Source organism: Metopolophium dirhodum, chromosome 8, assembly GCF_019925205.1.
Source record: "Metopolophium dirhodum isolate CAU chromosome 8, ASM1992520v1, whole genome shotgun sequence".
NCBI classification, from domain to species: Eukaryota; Metazoa; Arthropoda; class Insecta; order Hemiptera; family Aphididae; genus Metopolophium; species Metopolophium dirhodum.
Window position 1 is genome coordinate 13,683,581 of NC_083567.1, and position 19,207 is coordinate 13,702,787.

A 19,207-nucleotide genomic window follows, 5' to 3' on the forward strand; every position below is an offset into this window, starting at 1 on the left:
AGTGGTTTTATTTTACCATATTTTTATAATATCTTTATGGGTTAGGACATTAGGTAATAAGTACCTATTAGACTTCTCTACTATAACTATAGGTACCTACTACACCACATCAACAGTTCTCAATCACTGATTTTTGATACAGTTTTATAATGTAAGTATTGGCCACCCTTAGAGAATCGCTGGTCTATACTTTCATAAGCGTAATCTGTTTGTGTGTGTGGGTGCCGGGAGGGAGGCAAGGGCGCAGTTGTTCCCTGACATTTTATAGTTTATAGTATGGCTAAAAAACAAAAAATCACACATTAATCCAGCCCTGAATATATTATATCATTATGTATATAATACAATGGGCTTAAAGAGTCTTTCAGTGTACCATACTAATTCAATTTACACTTAGACTTAGACCGAGACTTAATATACGTTATCACCCGCTTCCATAATAATGATGATCATTAAAAGTCAAATACCTGGTTACTGAGACGATAGCCTCTTGTGGTCAGTTTTAATCTGTGGCTTTGTTTAATGGACGAATGTATATATATAAATATATAACAATATACATTGTGTATTGACTGTAGTCAATGAGTACACTGTTATGATCTTCAAAGTGCAATTTATTACTGTATACTAACACTCTGTATCAGTTCATGGGTAATATACTAATAAAACACAAAAGTACAAAACCAATAGCACAACCTTTTCTTTTATTAGAGTAAAAATGTGATGTTAGGTCTGTTAAGCACAAAAAACAAAACAAAAAAAAGTTTTGTTTTCATTAAAAATCTCATAAAAAAAAAAAAAACAATTAGATAGGTACAATTTTCTTTGGGTTGAAATGTACTCGTGAACATCCATAGTTAGAAATCAAAATTAGTTTGGCTGATAAAAATATTAACAAGAATAAAAATGAAAACAGTAAAATTATTTTTAAAGGGGCATTCAAAATGAAAAATTGAACACATTTCTTATCAGACTCCAATTTGTATAAATTCGAATTGTAACAAATTATTAAATGAAAATTAATTAATCGTTACAGGATAAAATGGTGTTTAATGATGAATATACATGCTAAAAGAGGCTGCAAACCCTGCTAATAATGGCAGTCGGTTATCAATGGCCACGTAAGTACCTCATCGAGACAATATAATTATTTATTTTATTCATTTATTTTTTAACAATATTAATTGGATTTTGTACAACCACTTGGTAACATAATTTTTAGGCTAATTTTATATAATATTATAACACCTAAAGTTACTAGTCTTTTTGCATTCGTGCGTTATTCAACGAGTATTCGCTAAAAATTAAACTTTGTAAATTTATGGCATTATCAGCCAAAATTAAAATACTTAAATAAAAAAAAAATAATTATGTTATATTAGCGTTAAATTAAAACTGTAAATAATGAAATGTATTTCATTTTATAATAATATAGTAGGTATATTGTTATATTGTATGGCCGTAGTGCAAGCACAACAATTAATAGTGTGGCACATAATAATTCGAATACTATGTATACATTTATTGTCATGAGTCAATACGCTTCTTAATTTGTGAATCATTTCTATGCAATTGATGGTCTGGAGTAGCTTTTAATATGTCAGGCTGCATGTTGCGGCTCAGTGTACTGCTAAGTGATGCGCTGTTCTGAGCTAATGCATTCATGTAGTCGGCAATCAACAATGTTATTTCAAGGATCTATCAATCATAAAGCACTTATTAAAAATCAATTTTCATTTAAGGATTTTGAATTTACCTTTGGTTTGCTTAGAGAAAACAAAAGTTTATGGGATTCTATGATAGCAGAATCAGATGCTATAACCAACATAAAATCGTCCTGACAACCACCGAATGTCAGAACTTGCCCAAACATATATGTTTCAATAAGTTGCATTGAACGCAATTCCAACAGACTGATGCTGTCTTCAGAAACAGCCAACCATACAACAGTGCCTGGCAGCACAGTATTTTCTCCATGCTTCATCTGTTTGAAAAAAAAAAATTAAGCATGAATAATAATAGAATAATAGTAATCTATTCAGTAGTAATTTGTATCATTCATCAGCACTCACTTTAGCTTGGAAAAGAGTGCATCCAAAATATGGCCACTTTCTGGTACAAGTCAAGTATATCCTAACACAATCAACTAAATTCCTTCCTTTTAGAGACATCCATTTCTCTTGAAGACCAGTTTGGAGGTGTCTAAAATATATAATGACAATAATTACAATTTATTTAAATTAAAAAAAAATGTATTCAATATGCATGAGTTAATTTGCATACTTTATTGCTTCTTGGGAAGCCCCATCACGGTATCGAAATGGATAAAATTTATCAAGCGCTTGAAGTACTTGTAATTCTTTAGTAGTACCACCACTGCCACGATTTTTATCACAATAGAACTCACCAAAATCGATCTAAATTCAAAGCAGTAAATTACATTGTTTAAATTGTTTAAGAAATGTATAAACTTAATACCTTAAAAACATACTAAGTTGATGTGTCATACCTGTGCCATTAAAGCAGCTAACTCCAATGCAAGCTCTTTGGTAAGAGGGAATCGGCCTTGGACCACTTGTTGATTTACTTGATAGCATAGCAACAACCTCTCCCGATCAGATTCCTTCTTCACAAATGACTTGAAGTACAGTCTGTTCTTAAAAATCAGTCGTATGACTCTAGTGTTTTCAAATTTTCCAGAACCCTTTTCACGCAATGCAGTTTCCCATTTTGATATTACATCACACAACTATAAAATTATAAATAATTTTAAATTTATTACTTCAACAAACAAACTCAAATTGTATAAAACCTTGGCTTGGGATTCGATATAGTGTTCGAGGTCTTTTTCGATGGGATCATCGCTAAACAATGTGAAACCTGAATGTTGACTATCTCGGCATCCAGTTTCTTGATTAAGCGTGCACAAAAACTCTTCAATAGTTGTTGACCCATCAAAACCAACCACCTTCAAAACCAAAATAATTAATAATAAGATATTGAGGCAATAAAAATGTATCACTGTTTTATCATAAGTAATTTTTCTGTACCTGGTAGGTCCCGTTAAGCATATGAACAGGTATGGAGTGTGGTAACGAATGGTGATAAGGATTTTTCAATAAAATCGACAGTACTTCCATTCTGGACGGTTTCACTTCTCGTGTGCCATTCAATATTGTTCGTTCAAGTGCACGTTCACAGTATGCAGCATACTTTCCACATTCAGTCCTAGAAAAGAAATATAGTCATTAAAACTCTACAGTCCACACCACTATTTTTAAATTATTACATACTTGTTATCAATATTGCGTTTTAAGTGCAGTTTGAGGAACCAAAGGAGTTTGGTGTTTTTTGGTACATATAGAGACACAGCCAGTGCCAACAATTGCCAGCCCTGAACAAACACATAAGTTGGTGGATTGGCTTTGCAGTGGTCTAGTAATGATGATGTGGCTGGGCTTGAAGGTGCAGTCATGCTGTGGTTTGGTGATCCGGGAACCACTGACTGGGTCGTGCTGATAGTGGGCGATGATGCCAGGGCAGCATCACATGTGAACAGCGACTGTGTGGCGCACAATAAAAGTTGCTGAAAAAACAGTGGACACGCGGTGCCTAAATGCCTAAACCTCTCAACTAGTGTGTGTTTGCCATAATAATATAGCCCCCTCCACAATTTTAGAAATGACCCACAAACTGCAGCTTTCGTTTGAGTTAGTTATCATTATTTTTGGTCAGATCACATATTAAACAATATGTATTTTGAAATCATGCGATTACATGCACAATATTAAAAAAAAAAGGATATTGCAAATAAACTGTTAAATTGAGCAAAATAAAAATACAAAATACAAATTACATTTTAAGATATAAATTAATAAAATAATGCTTTATTATCAGAAAATATAAAGGGTTTGAAACGGGTTAAGAATTGTATCACAAGAGGTATAAACTGTTTAAATATATTACATTTTATTAAATAACAAATTGTTAAAATAAAATAATGCAATATATAACTATTGTTTTAACTAAATCTTACTATAACACTCAATGTAAACTACAGTGTTATCTGCTCAAAGTAGATAACTGTGAATAGTGATACAAACTAAATAGACAACAACAATTCAAATAAATTTGAAACAGCACATTGAAAATAAAATATTGATTAATTGATGTCACACAGCTAATCTTTACAATATATTTTTATTTTTTAATAGTTAATTAATTCTTTTTATTATTATTATTATTATTATTATTATTATTATTATTATTATTATTATTATTATTATTATTATTATTATTATTATAAATACTATTAAATTGAATGTTAATGTTTGCCCTAAAAGTTTAAACAATATCCTGTATCCATAGGTGGAGGAATAGTAGATTCATAATCAAACCAGTTTCAAAACTCTGTGATAAAAATATGAGGACAAATGTAGACATTTTATGAGTGGACACCACGTGTGCAATGTTTTTTGTTTAATTAAAATTAAAAATGATGGTTAACTGCAGAAATATCATAATAGCTATGCTGGGTTGCATAAACAAAAACTAAAGAATCAATAGTGAGCTGTTGAACATCTCTCTCAAACGTGATTCAGTGGCCCATGATTGATCCATTACATTTTAGTGGACAATTAAATGAATACATTTTGTATGCAACCCGGCATTAGTCACAATGTCACGTAATTCAAATTGTGTAAAATAACTAAAAAAGTTTAATTTAAAATTGTTTTAGTTATCAGATCATGAAAGACATTTTAAAATTATAGAAAATAATATTATTAGAAATTGTAATTATTTAAGAATATTTGTAGTCTTGGAATAATAATGTGATCTACAGTAGCCATCATTAAAAATACATAGCAAATAAACATACACCGAGTAGTTAAAAATAAGTAAATAATAATCACAATAAAAGCTAGAAATTAACAAAACAGTCAATATACATGATACAATGTTTATTGTATACATTAAAGTCGTTTAATAAATGTAAAAAATATTTGAACTAAATTTATTGACTATTTGAAGTGTTGGAATAATAAATTGTGATCACATGACTGTTTTTTTAATTTCAAAAAAAGCAATGGGAAGGGGAACTTACACGATGCCGCAGTTTGGAGAATACCTGGACTCCATGTTTGTGTGACGCGTGCCTAGACGTCTGTTTGACTAGAGCACATAATAACTCAGCCTGCAGTTCCCAGTTGTCCAAGCACAACTGTAATGCATTTTGTGCTAATACCACATGGTAATCAATACCAGCGTTTTCGATGGCCACTGACATGAATAACTGACAACTCTAAAAGAAACAAAAATCATAAAATAATGTTAAAACAATGGCATGGATATTGGATTATTTATTTACACATACCTTGAATAATTTAATAGCTTCGTATTGTAACGATTCTATAGATAGGGTAGTCAATGGCGTACTAATCGCTTCTTTGGAGTGCAATAGAGTTGGATGTTTCCACAACACACAATCTGAAAGAAATTATATAGGTATTGTTAATGATGACTTTTGTTGCAGAAAAAGTTAATGAAAATTAATTTACTTGGATCTCCAGATGCTTCCATTAGTTTTTGTATGAGCTGTTCAAATTGTGATCCAGATTGTGATCCACTACCCGAAACTACAGTAAGGTGGTATAACCAAGAATCCTGTAATCAGAATGGATAGATAAAAATTAAATATAAAAGATTATACAATAGGTTTATTTTAATCAAACCTTTTCTTGTTTAGAAGACATCAATAAATAAGTTGGAGGACCTTGATGTGATGGGTGCAAAGCTATCGTTGGCGGCTGATTGGAATCTCGTTCTTCGCTATCAGAGTCTGAAACATGGTCAACGGTTTCTACACGGCAATCTCGCATGTTTATTTGTCCAAATGCACTCTAAAATGTTTTTAAAAAAGTATAAATAATTAAAAAATTAAACAAAACTATTAATAATATTTAATTTACCGTATCTGTTGACGATTTGAAATATAAAAATGTCTTTCCTACGAGTACACACCAGCACCGTTTTGCATGTCCATTTCTCACTTTCGTTAACCACCCTTGAATAGTTGGTTTATTGTTTTCGTTGTTCAGTAGCAACTTGGTAGCGTTATGTCTTTGAACGTTCTATATGAAATGCAACAAATATAGATTAATAAACATTATGCAAGATGAGATGAACAAAACAAATGGAAATTACTTGTAAAACTTTAACCCAATCTTCCATGGCTGCAATTGAATCTGCTGTTAGGTAAAACGTCTTTTTGGTTGTTGATATTTCGAACGTAGCAGCACCATCCGCTCGGGTTATTCGACATAGATCGTCGATTGTGATTTCACGTTGAGGTTTTCGTGCTACATCATTCTGTAAAGGAAAATTCAATTCACAAACAATACCAAACCATTGATAAAAATGATTCAAATCACGAGACTGCTAACTAGCTATAACAATAAAACAAACATAGGCTTAGCCCCCCCTCCAAATATCACTTATTGATTTAGATATAAGCCCCTAATTGATTATTTTTAATGAACAGTTTTGTAGCCACTCTAAAATTTTACGCCTATGAGCATAATATTATTATATTTAATAAATTTCTGGATGAAAAAGTTTGGCGATGTTATTTACTTGTGTTTTCCAATAACGAAGTTTGCCGTTGCTCAGCACGAAGAATCGTCGTCTCCACGTCTTTAACTTGCCACCGAGCTTGGCTAAATGTCCGGATTTGTCGAGTATGCCCGTTTTGGCGCACCTGCTCGGGCTGTCGGCGACAACCGCAGCACCGTTCAAGTTCAACCTGAGCACCAACGACGACCACTCCGTGGAATCTTCACCGCACGACATGGCGTCTGGCGGGATCGCGTAGTCGTCCGATATTCCCGACTCCATCGAAGTATCTGTGGAAAACATTGTTATTCATTATTAGTCGTAAGTAAGTCCCCCGCCGCCTGGATATTTTTATCTATGGGATATTGAACCGAATTCGTACTTTTCGACGGCGACCCGGAAGAGTTGTGTTTGACCGGCGAAAACGTCGACGCGGTCTTGTGACTCTTGCTGGGACTGGAACTGGACAGCGAGGTGTCCGTGTTGTCGGTGCTACTGCTGTTCGTGATCCTGGTTGCCACGCTGTGCGTGTTTGCCGTGTTGGTGTGCTCCCCTTCGCCGTCACTTGAGTCGTCCGACGAGTCACCGGTGAACGGGCTAGACCTGATCTGACTGGCTCTCTGCATATACATATTACATACATACAAAAAAATATTTTTAAAAAAATCATAAAATAATCTAAACGACGATCGCCAAAAAACGAACGAATATTACTTACGATGTATCATTTAGTTAATCTTCCCTCTCCAAAAAAAATAATAAATACATAGAAAATATCGTGAATCATAAAAATGCATAGTTTGGGCCCATAATAATTGCATGTTGTTGGAAAAGTTATGACATATTAAAAACTTTGTATCTTTTACGAATTTACTAGTAAACCACAAATACAATTTTGTTGACCCCTGCAGACTGGCATTTACCCAATTAAACGATTTCTGGGGTCAGCGAAAATGAGAAACGAAAGGCACTCCAGGACTATCATAGGTGAATGACCGATTCCTATCGTTCTCAATATAAGGACACAAAAATACAAGAGAACTGTATAATATGTTCCATAACAAATTTAAAGATATCACAAGTTGTATCCACCATCAGCTGAGCTGGCAACACAACCGTTGAAGAGTTATTTGTTTAGGTATATATTTTTGCGACCAATATTTATTTTAAATTTGTCATAAGATGTTTATATATAAAGATAATAAACGATGAGACATTGAAACAAGATATTTCCCATATTTTTTTTACTTTTAGGTGTAGAATACGATAACACACAAGCACCTGTTGTACAGTGGCACAACTAGGGGAAGGCCAAACCCCCCAACTACAATTTAGCCCCCCACCCCATAAAAAAAAACCTTATTTATTTAGATATAAGTTCCCTATAGGTATTATTTGATATTAATATTTGTGTTACATGGGCTGTAGCCCCCCCCCCCCCCCCTAGAATTTTAAACCTATTTGCGCCTATGCTCTGCTGTACGAATTTATACTCACGCCTTTCACAGTGGCGTACACCGGAACGCTTATATCGCAATACCCTTGCGACGTCACCACTCTGGTCGGATGCACGACGGCGGCGGTGTTGGAGGAAGAAGTGGCGACCACGGTCGAGGTCGGCTCCGTGGGCGCCGCCGAAAGGCCTTCGTTGGCGACTTGGTAGATCCGAGATTCCCAGGACGGGAACCTGTGCAAAGGCGGCGTCGGGGGCTTGTTGCACGCCTTGTCCCACGGCAGTTTTTCCCGGCTAGGCGTGTAAATCTCCGCGTAGTCGTGAGCGATGTCCGACTCGATGCACACGGATTTCGCTGTAAATATTAAATTGCCAAAAACGGTGTCGCTTGTTTTACTACACATTACATATGCTTGTAACAATAAATCATTACACATTATATTATAATATCGTGCTCACGTAGAGCGTGCGCAATATTCACGCAGAGGCGCTGAAAGTGGTTTTATACCCACGACACAAGCGTGTCTTACCCATAAAAACAAGAATATCCCTACACCAACTATATACATCAAAACTATTCAATAACATAATACGTCGAATGTTCATGGGCCCACACACATCCAATCTCAAGTTTGACTGACCTACACACTTTAAATAAAGGCTCCCCAGCGTAGTTTTAATGAAAATATTACGATCCACTGGTCCAATCATATTGGTTGACCCGAGAAACAGTAACAAAATATAAAAAATTATCTCCCTTAATCTAACCTTGGACACATCTGTAACCTTGATAGTGCTATAGGAAGATTACACTGAAAATAAGAAAACAATGCCTTATGCGCGTGGTGTATAGCGTAACATATAATGGTGTAATATAGTGTAATATACCAAAAACATTGTTTTGCGGCACGCTGCACGTTGTAGGCTTTTGGTGATAGTGTTAAGTGAGGTTATGTTTCTATCTGGTCAGATAGTGCAGGTAAACATCGTAATCTTTTATGTTTTTCAAAATATGCGTATCTTCATATGGCAGTTGAGCGCCTCTGCTTTTACGCGCGACCTTATGGTTTTATACTTGTGTGGGCTTAAACAGTACCGGGTAAGCTGTCACCCATACGTTTAAACGTAACCCAAAATAGAAAAAAATATACAACACCCACAATCGCGAAAATGTTGCATTTTTAACAACCCATATACGAAAATAAGTTATTACCTTCAAATGTTTAATTATTGGATCTGAACAATTGGTTAAAAAATATTTATGAAAAGAAAATTGAGTTTTAAATCAAGTAGGTAGGTAGTATAAGCAATAAGCATAACATTAATACATTATATTCTATATATGATATTTTAAAGATCAAAATTATAATAATTTGAGTACCCACCGTAAAATGAAAATGAAAATTGAAAGCTCTAAGTTGATTATAATTATATAGTAATAATTTACCAACTAAAGCATAATAGGTTTTAATATATTATACCCATAGATAATAAAATCGAATTTTGTGCTTTTCTCTTATTGTTAAGGCACAAAAGCGCAAATCAGCTTTGAGCTTTTGGGCACCTACTGAAGACGGTATAATATAGATACCACCGACAGTGACAAATATATGATAACATTCGTCGTGCGAACGTTAAATATGTCATAAGATATAAAATCGTATTTTATGAACTCACGTCTAATCGCAGAGTTGAGGTTGAGCGAATCGGCGGCGGTGGTCAGATCGTTGACCAACTGTTCGTGGACAGGCATGTCCGGGCCGTCGGTGGACTCGGTGGTCGGCACTTGAACGCAAGCGGACATGTGCCGGCGGTGCGTTCGCTGCGACCGTTCGGGCGTTCGATTCTTGTGGTGCCGGTCTACCTGGGCGTAAACTGGTTCGTTGTCGGACAGGGCGCTAAATATGCAAAGGACAGGCAGTAAGTATGATAATTTTGTACAGTTATCATATAGCACAGGCATCATCAATTAATATTTTTGAACGGCCTCCTTAGGGAATTCAAAAAGTTATTAAGGGCCATCAAAATGTAATGTTCATCGAAAGAAAGTAAGGGCTAAATTAAAAAATAAAATTAATGAAAACCTTATTCACCATCAAAAAAAATGTTTAAATAATTTTCTTGTCTACAGATATATAGTTCCAGATATAAGGTTCGTTTACCGGCAGCCATTTGGTGATATAGCCAGGGACCTCAACAAGGGGGGGAGGCTGTTACAGGGGCCTGTCTATTTTAAGGACCCGTCACATGTATTTCTAATTTTTGAAATTTTGATAGAAATACATATTTTATAGTAATTTTGTTATTTTAAACTGTAGCAGGTTAACCATTAATTACCTAGAAACTGTGTATGGGACACCCATCATTTCGCTTTTAACGGTTTGTATTTTTTCGGAAGTTTTATATAGAGCTAGCAAAAAAAAATAGTACATGGACCCAACAGGCTACATTTGATGTGGCCTAGATATAGCATATTACATTATGATGTTATTCAGTAGGGGAAGTTTTCACTCACTGTGTAGAGCCAGTGCTGTTGGCCCTGTGCAAGGACGATGTGCTGGTGCGCGGCGACGACGTCCCGGCACAAGCACTAACGGCCATTTTGTCGGCGCTCAGTTGGGCCATGTGTCGTCTGAGCAACTCCAACTGCTGGTTGCACTTGTGATTCTGCTCTCGGAGGTGCTGGTTCTGGGCCTCCAGGTCTCTCAGTTTGTTGGTCACCCATTCTTTGATGCGTGCAGCTTTGGCTTCGACCATTTTGGCATCCTGGAGCCTCAGCTGACGCTATATAAGCACGTGTCAATCATATGCCATTAATTATATTAATTATAGTATTGATTTTTGGTAACAATAGTCATACCTGTTCCTCAACCTGAGTCGCCAGCTTGCTAATGGCTTGTTCCTTTTCAGCCTGATCGGGTTGATGAGTAGTCCATTCGGCTTGAAGCCGTTCCTCCATAACACGCACCTGCAAGCAGAAAAACGCAAATAATTATGAATGTAAACAAAAACCGAATAAAACAAAAATGTGTCTCGAAATTCACGCACTCCCACCGCCTTCTCCCCGCCCAACGAAAACTCTGATAACAGAATGTGGCGCGTAATATAGGTATTAATATTATAGGTACCTGCACCAGAAGTAGAGTTCATTGGCAGCAATGACGGCGATGACTATATATCATAAACATACACGGTGAGAGGTCAGACCGAAATGACGAATATTGTGTTTAATAATATTGTATTAGGTATTAAAAACGATGACGAAGCTGACTCATGCATACGACGCGGCGGCGACACAATGCACTGTATAGACTAGCCGTCTGGCGTGCGTATATCCCTCCCCACCGCAGCCGCAGTTCCCATGCACACTTCACACACCCTAACCAGGTCAATACAAATAGGGGGTACACTGCACACACACACACACAATTTCACAATGGATCAGGGTCATGCACCCCTCGCGTCCAGTATACATGATATATCTAGTATACATTATACGTCTATCGATTTGTCGAGTAACGAAATGATTGTATATATTTGCATCGTAAACTCGGGGCATATGATTTCGTTGTTTTCAGTGAACTTTCCCAGCGAAAATATCACCGACTTTATATCGCCTATCGTGACGTCTAAAATCGGCGGAGCGCTGTTTAAAAGTATAGGGGTATGGGGGGGGGGGGGGGGCTGGTTGGCTAAGACCTTGCAGTAATTATAATCCTCAAGGACAGAAGAAATACTAAAAAATACTTTATGCTTTTCATGACCAATATAAAATGGAAAGCTACAGTGACTAATATTATATATACATAGTATATAGCTAGGTATAGTATATATAATATGCATAGTGCATACATGTGTAATGTATTCATGATGTAAACACAAGCAGTACTTATACGTATAAAATAACGTATAAAACCATGGCGTGTATACGCGTTTACTCTTTGCGTTGAGGATTAGCCACGCGCACGATGACTTAGAGACTGTTTTTTTCTTAATATATTCACTCACGTATCTGTACACACACAATAGACGGTAAAAACCCGATATTACATAATATTATTGATTTTACCATATATGTACACGATATACCTACATATTATGTATAAGTACGTTCAGGCGCCGTAATATAATCCCAAGTAAAGAAAAAAAAAATACGAGAACCGACCCCTCCTCTGCTGCTGCGGAAAGCATAAAACGGCGACGCGGAAAACGCGTGTAAAATAGTGTGTACCTTCTTCCGGCCATATATAATACCTATGCTGTGTGCATCCGACTTATGCAGTATAGATCCGTTCGTAATGAAAATATACATCGTATAATATATAAGTACCGCGGTAGGAGTTGAGCGGAGAAAATAAAAAAAAAACCTATAAACACCACCTATTATTTGGACGTTCGCCAGTGCATTTTTTTCATAGCGATCGGACCACGCGCTCGCAGTTCGTAATGAATTTTTCGTTCTTTACGAGTGACTACGATAATACGAAAAAAAATATGTAACTACGCGGAGCAGTGTTTTACAGCGTTGGAGTCGTTCGAGTGAAACGTGTTTAACGTACCTGCCTACTTTTATTATATTAGGTATATATACTTGTATTATTGTCTCGTATTGTTTTCCCGCTGTATAGTTTTTCGCACGTTTCCGGTTTCGATATTTTCGTTCGGTAATTTTACGTATTTATATTAAAAAATATTATTTACACATTCGGCAGAAGAGCGCGGCGACCATCGCGGACAGAATAAATGTCATCAAACACGCCGCTGCAGCTATCGATCGATATTCGCGAAACTGCCGTGCGATCCACGGCCCACGGGTATCGTAATAAAACCACAACATCGAACACCTAATATAATATTATGATGTCGTGTCGTGCCTAGGCAATAGTGCACGTGACATAGTGCACATAATATTAAGGGTACATCTCGACGTGATAACATTATTACAATACTTAAATAGTGATGTGCGTATAATACCTGCTGCAGAAGTAGTACCTGCAGTCGTCATCGCGGCGCGTGCGGTAAATCACAAAAAAAAAATCGCCTACCTTATCCTTTCGTGCGGCGGTGGTGGCGGTGACGTATGGCCGCTGTCGGTAATCGGACGACGTCAGAGCGGGACGAGGCGAGCGACCGCGGCCGGCGATCGGACATGGGACGAAAGTCGAGCGCTGCCGTCGGGGGCGGCGAAGCGACACGCGACGGTCGCGGTGGACGCGCACACACGAGACGAGAAAAAATGGGTAAAACGCCGGAAAAAAATAAATAAATAGTACGCGCGCGATAAGAGAGACCGACATGAGATATCACATGATGTGTATATCGCAACAATATATATTATTGTGATACGTTTTCGGGGGTTGGTGCGCAGGCGCGAGCGCCGTAGCGGCGCATATCGCGCCGCGTGCGGAAGAGGGGCGGCTGCGGCTCCGTAGTACGAAACATGTGACCGGACGCGGAAAGGGGTGGCCGCCCCCCGAGTGTGCATGCCATATATATATACTACTATACTATACTACGCGGGGCGGATGTGGATGAGGTGCGCGAGAGGAATTAAAAAATCAATGCCCCCCTCGGAAACCCGGCGACGTTGCCAACGGCAACAACACGCGCGCTGTCTGTGCCAAAACCATATACGTAATGTTTTAACTTATTACCATTCTTACTATTATTGCTATTATTATCATTATTGTTATTATTATTATTATTATCATCATTATTATTGCTGTCGTTTTTTACAGCAGGTATATAAAAAATAGTATAGAATTGCACTCGTAACTTAACGTGTACGCGCGGACTCATGGGTCCTCGTATTTGTGTGTACGCACTCACACATATTATATATATATATATATATATGGTATGCACGGCTACACGTGTTTGCGTATTGTTGGATATAATAGGACTGCATGTCGACATATGTATGGATAGACACCTACAAACGAGTTATGTCCGGTAATTGTTCTTGGATTACACGAGTTGTGCCCTGTATTTGTTTCCAGAATTACATAAATTATTGTGTCAGCCGTCAGGTAGTATTTTTCAGTCATGTTTTCGTCAGAACTCCTCAAAATTATGAAAGTATATTTTATTTATTATATATCAACACAAATATAAGCCAGTAAAATAAACAGGTAATTAAATCGGTCACACGCATAATTAACAGTAATGTATACCTTTACTAAAAATGAAAAGATTAACAATAAATTATATTATGTATACAAAATGGGTATGTTTTATTTATTGTAAGCAATCAGAAATATTGTTTCACAAGTCGAGTTTTTTTTTTTTTTGGAAAATCTGTTCTTTGGTACAATTGGTTTACCAAATTTTAAATTAGAGGAAGTTATTGGTAATACATATGTGTATAGTGTATGATAAATATTATAAGGTTCGTCATGTGATGTTTAAAATAAACCCGAAATTCTAAAATTTGAAATTTATTTAATGGATAAATCATGTTATAAACCATGTTTCTGTTAGAACACAATTCGTATATGGTATATGGTTTCCATATATAGTTTTTGAAGGGACACAACAGTTAACAGCGGTAGGATATTAGAGGTATAGTGTTCCACACCCTCCTCTCATCGAATTTTCGGGCTCGTTTACCGGTATTGCGTTTAATCTCCACCCCCCTTAATGTAGATGTTTTGTAATAAATAATTATATTACATCATAAACCGAAATGTTTAAGACCGTCTCCTCGTCCTAATGCCATGGATTATAAATTATAATCTACACACAAAGTACACAATGCCGTCGCGTAAGACACGTGATTATAGGCAGGCCCCGACTCAAGGGACCTACCTATTGTATATTATAGACCACCTTAACGCGCGTATATATAGTCAGTACAGTTCTATACGACGTAGATACAGTGGCGTATTTAGTATTTTTTGTAGCGGGCGGATGACAAGAATTTTAGCTTGCAGATTACGATGTAATAATTATAATATAATAATACAGATGTATTTTAAAGCCATGTGGGCGGATTTGTCCTCATATCCGCCCCCCTAAATACGTCCCTGCGTGGACATCGAGTTTCTGAGTATAGAAATCAGAATGACCACGATACCTCGGTTATACGGGAAAATCGGAATATTATTGTTATTTATTCACGATATTGTACCGTTACTATATTTATAGACGTCCGCGGTAAAAAGTAACATAATAGTTTCCATCCAACTAGGTGCGTTACACGTCATATCAACAGAAAAGTCGCGAATCGCGACCCCTGCAGCGATGATCAACGGGGTTCAAGTTCAGTGGAATAATACTATAGTTTACCACACGCCGAGAATCAGTGCTTCTCCCCCCCCCCTCCTTCAAACAATCAAAAGTCGATAGACCACCATAAATATTAAGAGATCATAAATCATTTTCTCGCCCAAACCGATTTCTATGGTTATAAGATGCAGAACAGCCTGCATCGCGCGACCAGGTGTCGCACAATCGGAGTGAAACCACCGAGGTTCACGTGTAGAGGCCGCTGTAGTGTTGGTTCCAAGTCGGTCGTCATATATTCGTGGTATGCACGTCATATAATATATATATATATACACGAAAGATCTTCTACTGATGATAATATGCGTCGTCGGGGCCGTAAAATGTCGGTAGCGGTCGTGATATTGTTGTTGAAGGCTTTTTCGGTGGACGAGGGAGGGACCGATGGGGTTGAATACATTTATAGAGATAACAACAAATCGCAACTGTATGATATATAATGTCGGGGGTTTTTTTTTGAACTCGTCAACTCGCTATTACGACGCGAAAATCTCGGGAGTCATCGCACTGCAAGTAAACCGATAACGACGAGATGATGACCGATGTATTATTATATAGGTAGCCATATAGATAGTATATTTGTGTACAATACACATAACACACACGGCTACACGTAATTCGTTTTTCGTCGGGTGACAGCCGCCATCGTCAAAACTGCGCGAATCGATAAATGGAAGAACAAAATGTAAATGCGATTTTATTACATAAAAAAAAAAAAACCAACAAATCCCTTTTCATACCAACCGCTGTCGAGGCGTAAGAGTATACATATATATATATATATATATATATATATATATATGTGCATATAATTATTTATGGATTTCACACAATAAAGCGCAGACTTTTTTTAATACATTAAAGGTAGGTGCGGGTATAACAGTGTCTACGCATGTGTTTTTTTTGTATTTCAACAAGCAAAAAGGATTTGATGCAACACATCCCATTTCGGAAAATCAAAAGGTTGTGTGAAAAGTACACCACATACATATCCTGCACTAATTGCCAATTATTTCTTGATAAATTATAAACGTGGTCACGTATTGGCATTCATATATCGGAAACGTTTTTAGTGTGGTTAGGGGAGGGGTGCAGGCGATTGCCCCGTGTAGTACTGCTTTATTTATAGGTAGTTATAATGATTACGTTTATCATTATTATAACTATAAATGTTAATATTATACCTACCTACAACAATTATTTAACCGTTGTATTGAGCCGAGATTATTTTCTAATTATTTAAAAATAATATTTAATACATAGATATAGAAAATAGAATTTATATTTTATATTTGAAATAATATAATTTTTATAATTTCTAAGTTACGTATTGGATATTTAAATTTGTAAAATAGTACCAGTTATTTTTTTTTTGTTCAAAATTGTTTTGATTGTTTTGAATATTTAATTATTTAACACAAAATACAAATTGTATTTATTATATTGTTGATAGAAAGTGACGTTTATTATAAAGCGGAGGCGCAAAAAATATTTATAAAAAATAAGCTCTGGGGTACGAAAGTGCATAGAAGTCGTAACGGCAATAATACGGCATATAAGCGCATGCCTATGCCTATTTCTATAAGGAACATAATTTGGTGAATAATATATTATAATATATTATGCGTCTTATATACATTGACGTACCGCCATGGGGTCGTAGACTAGCAATCCTCGCTTAACAGGAAACGTAAGAAAGACCGCAACATCGATGAACGAAAACCACTAACCATCATGCAAATACATACGTACTATCACATGAAAACGGTGGAATTTTATCGTACTGCAGCACATCAATATAATATTATCATTACGCCACTCGCGGGTTATGACGCGAAAACGCTGGCCGACTGATGACGGAAAATATTGCGGTTATCCGCGATTTTGCGGGTATATAATAATATTTAGTTTTACCATTTATAGAAAACGTTAGGACATTTTCTTCACGTCTGCAGACGTGAGACGTGTCTCGATCAAACCGTTTTCCTGTCGACGTTTGCGAGTGCGTAAAGTGCCATGCAACACGATGACTTTTCGGAGTTTTGGCCTCATCCCGCATCCGGTCTGACGAAACGCGTCGTACGCCGTTTCCTGAAGATTACGAAGCACAAGGATGCGCAACAAAAGGTAAGGCGTAGTATCTACATCAGTCACCTAAATGTATATTGTTCACTGGCTTCTCATCGTAAAAGGATGATGACTCTACGACCAGTTGCGCATATAATACAGTGCGCGTGTTATAAAGAGTTTTGCAAAATCCTTGGATATAAAACCCCGGTGCAAAAGTCACGTGGTCGCAAAATTTCTGAATACGTCTCTGCAGTAATTCGAATTTCTGCAATGAACGACGTCGGAAACTTGGAAATAAAACACATATTTTTGTCGTATACATATGTCACCTTTTGTAATCATTTATGTTGATTTGAAATACAAATTTTGTATAAAAGATATATGACGTAAATAAAGTAGGTATATACACCACTGCGAAATTATTGTTATTTAATATTATATTGATTATATAATGTGAATCACACAGGTGTTTGTTAATATATGTTATCATCTACTATATAATATTCATATATATGATTTCCTTCACCGTTCAACTACCTATATAAATTGTAAAATACTCGATATTTCCGTATAATGCAAATTCATCAACACAAAATAGTATACACAATGCCATTGATGATACTTGAAATGTCATACATATTATGTATGCGTGAGTAAACTGTGCAACTGTGAATGCAAATGCCAATTGAAATTGCAGTGACATTTTAAATTAACGCAACCAATATATGAGCGATGCGACTGCTGCAGTATCTATATTGCATAATAATAATATATACACGACGGAATACCTACCTAGGCGTAGTTATAACATAGATTCATAGTTAGGTATATTATATGGAATAATTTTAAGAGTTAACATGCCTGTGTACCTATTTACCAATATGGTTTAATAGTTATTTATTTTATAATTGACATCCAAAAAAGTATGATAGGTTATAGAAATTGAGAGTATAAAGTAAGTACTCTGATCTGTTTCATTCACTTCTGCGGGAGTTTGTTTTAATTATATAATATTTTGGATGATAAACTTCAAAGCAAAGACAATTACAATAGGTAATCACTGCATTTAAACAGCGGTAACACACGAACTCTTGAGTTTTATGAAACTGTAAACGTTAACAAAATAATTTTGAGCTGAACAATTAAAACAAATATGTTATAGAATATTTTATCTTGCAGCATTATATTTTTTATTTTTTATTTGTGAAATCAATAATAAATATAAGCCATATTAATCTTTTATTCTTATCGTAATCCATATTATTAATAATATTTAATAATATTATTCATAAATTAAAATACACATCATTGTAAAGTTCAGGATCTAAAATACCAAACTGCAAATTACCATACGCCAGCTTAAAATATTAGGATTTGTATTATGAGACAGGCCTAGCTAATGAGTTTGTTTAAACATTTGCATTTCTCTAAAGTATTATCTATAGGTATATAGGGGGAAAAACAGACTCAGATTTATAAAGGGGTTACATTCGGGTCAACAGTCTGTAATCGAAAGAATTTAAATTTAATACCCTTCGTTATTTTCAGCTAATTTACAATTCCCTCTATACATTTACAATCCCACTAGGTTTTCAGTGTATAATTTAACAAACCTTTCACAACTATGATAAAAGCTTTAACCAATTTAATTAACAATTAAATCTTTAGAGAATGAATTTCAGTTTGTATGCTAGTGAAACGAAAATTTAAATTCAAATGGAAAATATAATTAATTTATTGTACTTGCTATGCATATTATACATTTTTATTTCTATTTGAGCAATTTTG

At 35.8% G+C, this 19,207-nt stretch overlaps 1 protein-coding gene across 8 annotated transcripts in view; it reads right to left on the reverse strand.

Annotated features, from left to right (window-relative positions):
• Window positions 1–676: 676 nt before the first annotated feature.
• Window positions 677–19,207, reverse strand: part of LOC132949999 (uncharacterized protein CG43867) — a 94,981-nt gene continuing 76,450 nt past the window's right edge. For 3 of the 8 annotated variants that reach the window (XM_061021162.1, XM_061021164.1, XM_061021163.1), the window contains 20 exons: window positions 10,926–11,033; window positions 10,581–10,849; window positions 9,743–9,963; window positions 8,110–8,420; window positions 6,995–7,232; window positions 6,634–6,902; window positions 6,205–6,369; window positions 5,970–6,131; window positions 5,733–5,900; window positions 5,559–5,664; window positions 5,375–5,487; window positions 5,105–5,302; window positions 3,294–3,562; window positions 3,051–3,228; window positions 2,813–2,968; window positions 2,510–2,749; window positions 2,284–2,417; window positions 2,073–2,202; window positions 1,757–1,984; window positions 677–1,698 (listed from right to left, as the gene is read on the reverse strand). In XM_061021162.1, the coding sequence (XP_060877145.1) occupies window positions 1,528–1,698; window positions 1,757–1,984; window positions 2,073–2,202; window positions 2,284–2,417; window positions 2,510–2,749; window positions 2,813–2,968; window positions 3,051–3,228; window positions 3,294–3,562; window positions 5,105–5,302; window positions 5,375–5,487; window positions 5,559–5,664; window positions 5,733–5,900; window positions 5,970–6,131; window positions 6,205–6,369; window positions 6,634–6,902; window positions 6,995–7,232; window positions 8,110–8,420; window positions 9,743–9,963; window positions 10,581–10,849; window positions 10,926–11,033 (3,834 nt within the window). In that variant the 3' untranslated portion in view covers window positions 677–1,527. Of the gene's footprint in view, window positions 1,699–1,756; window positions 1,985–2,072; window positions 2,203–2,283; window positions 2,418–2,509; window positions 2,750–2,812; window positions 2,969–3,050; window positions 3,229–3,293; window positions 3,587–5,104; window positions 5,303–5,374; window positions 5,488–5,558; window positions 5,665–5,732; window positions 5,901–5,969; window positions 6,132–6,204; window positions 6,370–6,633; window positions 6,903–6,994; window positions 7,233–8,109; window positions 8,421–9,742; window positions 9,964–10,580; window positions 10,850–10,925; window positions 11,034–11,193; window positions 11,339–13,039; window positions 13,059–13,110; window positions 13,385–19,207 lie in introns of those variants that run through there. The other 5 variants (XM_061021160.1, XM_061021161.1, XM_061021166.1 and 2 more) reach the window with 5 other exon arrangements.